The sequence below is a fragment of the Microtus ochrogaster genome, chromosome X (assembly GCF_000317375.1).
Source record: "Microtus ochrogaster isolate Prairie Vole_2 chromosome X, MicOch1.0, whole genome shotgun sequence".
NCBI classification, from domain to species: domain Eukaryota; kingdom Metazoa; phylum Chordata; class Mammalia; order Rodentia; family Cricetidae; genus Microtus; species Microtus ochrogaster.
The window spans coordinates 24,997,130-25,000,559 of NC_022026.1; the positions used below are offsets into that span (position 1 = coordinate 24,997,130).

Here is a 3,430-nt window from a genome sequence, read left to right on the forward strand (position 1 = left end):
GACCATGGGCCCCCACATCAATTTCAAAGTCTTTGAGGAGTAACCCCATTTCCTACTCTCTTTGCAGCTCTCTTCCAACTCTTCAGTTGATCCCCACCATGAATTCTTCCCCTTCTCTCAGCCCGCCACTACCACCAGCATCACAAGCACCAGCGCCAACACCAATCCCAGGACTATCAGCACTAGCACCACCACCACCAGTACCAGCACCAGCACCAGTACCACCAATTCCAGCATTGCCACCACCAAAAGCAGCACTGCCACCACCAGGACCAGCACCAGCACCATCGCCATCATCATCAGCTCATGCACCAACTTCCAGACTCTCCACCCTCTGCCAATTATTGCTCCTGCATTTTCTGCCAAGGATGCCTGGGATTCCCTGCCTCTCTGTGTGGAGTGACAGGGCAGATGCATCTCTTCCTTCCACCTTCAGGCTCAATCCAGATGTGACCTCCTGTGAAATCGTTCCAAGTCCCTCTGGGTGGACTGGAGTTTCCTTTCCTAAGAGCCCCAGCAAGTCTTCCATCCTATCTTAGAGTAAGACCAGTTGCTCAAAAGTCTTGCCAGCAGACTGTACTTCGAGGCTTAGATTTTATATCAAGGAAAACACAGACTTTAGAGTACAGACCCCAATGCTGCCAGCCATAGCTGGGTACTGGTGTATCACTTTGCCACTTACAATGTTTCCTCTACAACTCTCATAGAGGGAAAGTAGTAGATAGTGAGGAAGATCACCCAGGTCTGGCACAAGCAGATTCTAAATACACATTAGTGTCTTGGTACTTAAAAGAAATCTTGCATTCTGCATTCCCATGGATTCTGCTGTGCGCCTGCATTTCCCGTGACCAGGCTAGCGTAGGCCTTCAACAGACATATAGTGCCTGCCTACCTGTCTGTCTGCCTGCCTGCCTATGTAGTATGTGCTTGACACGCAATGACAGCTTGATGAACATCTGTCATGGTTCTCATTTCCTTTTGAAGGATACAAGGCACACCCTTTTAGCCCTGTGTAGCTCCCTGGTACCTGGGGCACAATAGATGGATTTCAATGTTAATAATAACACACACACCATTACTTATGTGGATGGCACATGCCAGGCATCATGCTAGAAATGTCACACCTTAGTCCTTCGTGTTTGCAAGTATTTGCTGCTATGTGACCAGGAGCAGCAGGCCCTTAAAGTCCAAAGCTGGTTTAGCTATCTTAATTTTTAAAGCTGGGAGAGGGAAGTTCAAAGAGCTCATGTATCTTATCTCTGTGGGGCAGGCTTGGGAAGAGACAATCTGGAGACAAATTTTCTGGCGAAAAAAAAAAGAGCCACCTCACTTACTCGTTTCCATAGGAAAGAAGTAGAAGTTCAGAGACTCAGTTAGTGACAAGGGGTGAGGGTTGAATCTAAGCCTCTCTGGCTCCAAGAGCCTTAGCCAGTCTCAGAAGCTAACCAGGCCTCCCCAGCAACCGTGCAATGGGCTCAGCTGCCTGCTTCTCCCATGAGCTGGGGCCCTAGCTGGGCTGCAGCTGAGCAGACACTTACCTTGACTTTCCTGAAGCAAGCCCAGAACACATCCAGCAGAGGCATGGTGGGGTGAGCGAAGCTGCAGGGGGCTCAGCAGGACTCTGCTGGGCATGAACCCTCTATCTAGGAGGAAAGCAAAAAGAGCTCCGGGGCTCTGTGAGAGCCAGCCCTGTCCCTGCGCTCCATCAGCGGCGCTAGGAGGGGAGAGGCAGACAGCGGCAGCCTGCTCAGCTCAACAGCTCAACAGCAGGCCCCTTCGGGAGAGTGAAGGGAGGAAAAGACTGGAAAGAGGGAAGGAGGGAGGGAGAGAGACTGGCTAAGGAGGAGGGACCAGGAGGCGGGCCACTGATTCAAACTCCGCACAGTTAGCCAGTTGGCTGGGCCGAGCAGCGGACACTGATTGAAATTCCCTGACTATCACAGTTCCCCAGCCTGGGTTTCCAGACTGTCTACTGGCTTACATGCTCATCCTGCCACCTGTACGTTGGTACACTGGCCAGCTTGCCTCCTAGCCTACCAAGGAACACACAAGCTATCCCTGGCGGCTCCAGGCACAGCCAAGACCACAAGCGAGCTGTAGAGAGTGCTGGAAAGGACTGAGGAGCAACTCCTGCCCAGGGACCTGTGAAGGCATGAAGGCAGGCGGTGGAAAGGGAAAGTCTGTGGCTTTGGACACCCTTCAGACAGGAGCTCTGGCCCTGCATCAGGGTGGTCCTTCTCCAGCCCTGTTCTAAAGCCAGCAATCTTGCCTCGGTCTGGCACCTTGCAGAGGTCATTGCCTTCTGGATCTCAGTGTTCTTGACTGGGCTGTGAAAGGCAGGGTTATGGCTTTCATTCTCTGATATGACTCTTGTTACGGAGTGAGGTACAAGGCAAGACTGGAAAAACCCTATTGTGGACAATTACATCTCTCAGAATTCCTGGACTGCCCCTTGGGAGTCCACAGAAAGTCAGACCACACCCCCTAGACAGAAAAGGCTGTTTCATCCATTCCCCTGCCTCAGGGCAGAGCGGCTCTTGCCTAGCTCACATTGGTTGCATGTGCATGTTTTAATGAACAGCTTCTGAGAGAAGATGATGTCCCTCCTTAATCTGCAGCCATGCCAAGAGCCCTTCAAGTCCCCAAATCTAAACTTGAACCTTCTGGATGTTATGAAGTCAGTTCTAACAGCAGTAACGGAGCAGTGGGCAGTTCTGGAGGCTTTCTGGGCAGGAAGCCATTTAGAAACAGTGATCCTTCCGCACAGCACCCACCCTTCCCCAGACCTCAGAAGGCAGGGTGCCATGGCTGCTGTCCAGAGTCCCCTGGGGACCCCATGGCACAGAGCCAGGCTTGGGTCTCTGGGGGAAGGGCATGTCACCATGAGGCCCAGAATAACTTACTCTCAGTGGCCTCACTTCCCCTTCAGAGGCCAAATCGGTCCGGCAGAGGGCCAAGTCCTAGGACCCTGAAAGGCCCCATGCCTGCTTTGCGCATGCCTCTGTCTGCCTTTGAGGACTTTCTTTATCCGTGGTTTTTGTCCTGACGTTTATTCAGAGAGTCTGCTCCTAGATATGCTTACAACTTACCTGTGACCCTCGCTTTCCCCGTTTATGTACTGAGGAGTCTGGGGAACTCTTCCCCCACCCTTTCCCCAGCTCTAGTCTGAGAAGTAGCTTAGATAGAGATCTGCTGGGCCAGGTCAGAAAGATAGCAACAGCTAAGATGAGTGGCTCCTTCCCAGCCACCTCCAGCTGAGTGCAGGCTTAAAGGGAGAAGGTCCACTGCATGGCACGGCAAACCAAGGCACAGAGAAAGCATCTCTTTGAATATGGACCCTCTGTCCCTCCAACTAGAAGCCTGAGCATGGACAACTAGGCAGCAACTGCTATAGGTTAGGGATTGTGGCTGGCCTCGATGGCCGTAGTCC

At 52.3% G+C, this 3,430-nt stretch overlaps 1 protein-coding gene across 1 annotated transcript in view; it reads right to left on the reverse strand.

Moving 5' to 3' along the window:
• Stard8 (StAR related lipid transfer domain containing 8) overlaps positions 1–1,733 on the reverse strand; it is a 77,034-nt gene extending 75,301 nt beyond the window's left edge. The window contains exon 1 of the mRNA XM_026784920.1: positions 1,539–1,733. Coding sequence (XP_026640721.1) covers positions 1,539–1,583 — 45 coding nt within the window. The 5' untranslated portion in view covers positions 1,584–1,733. The remainder of the gene's footprint in view (positions 1–1,538) is intronic.
• Between the last annotated feature and the right edge of the window lie 1,697 nt (positions 1,734–3,430).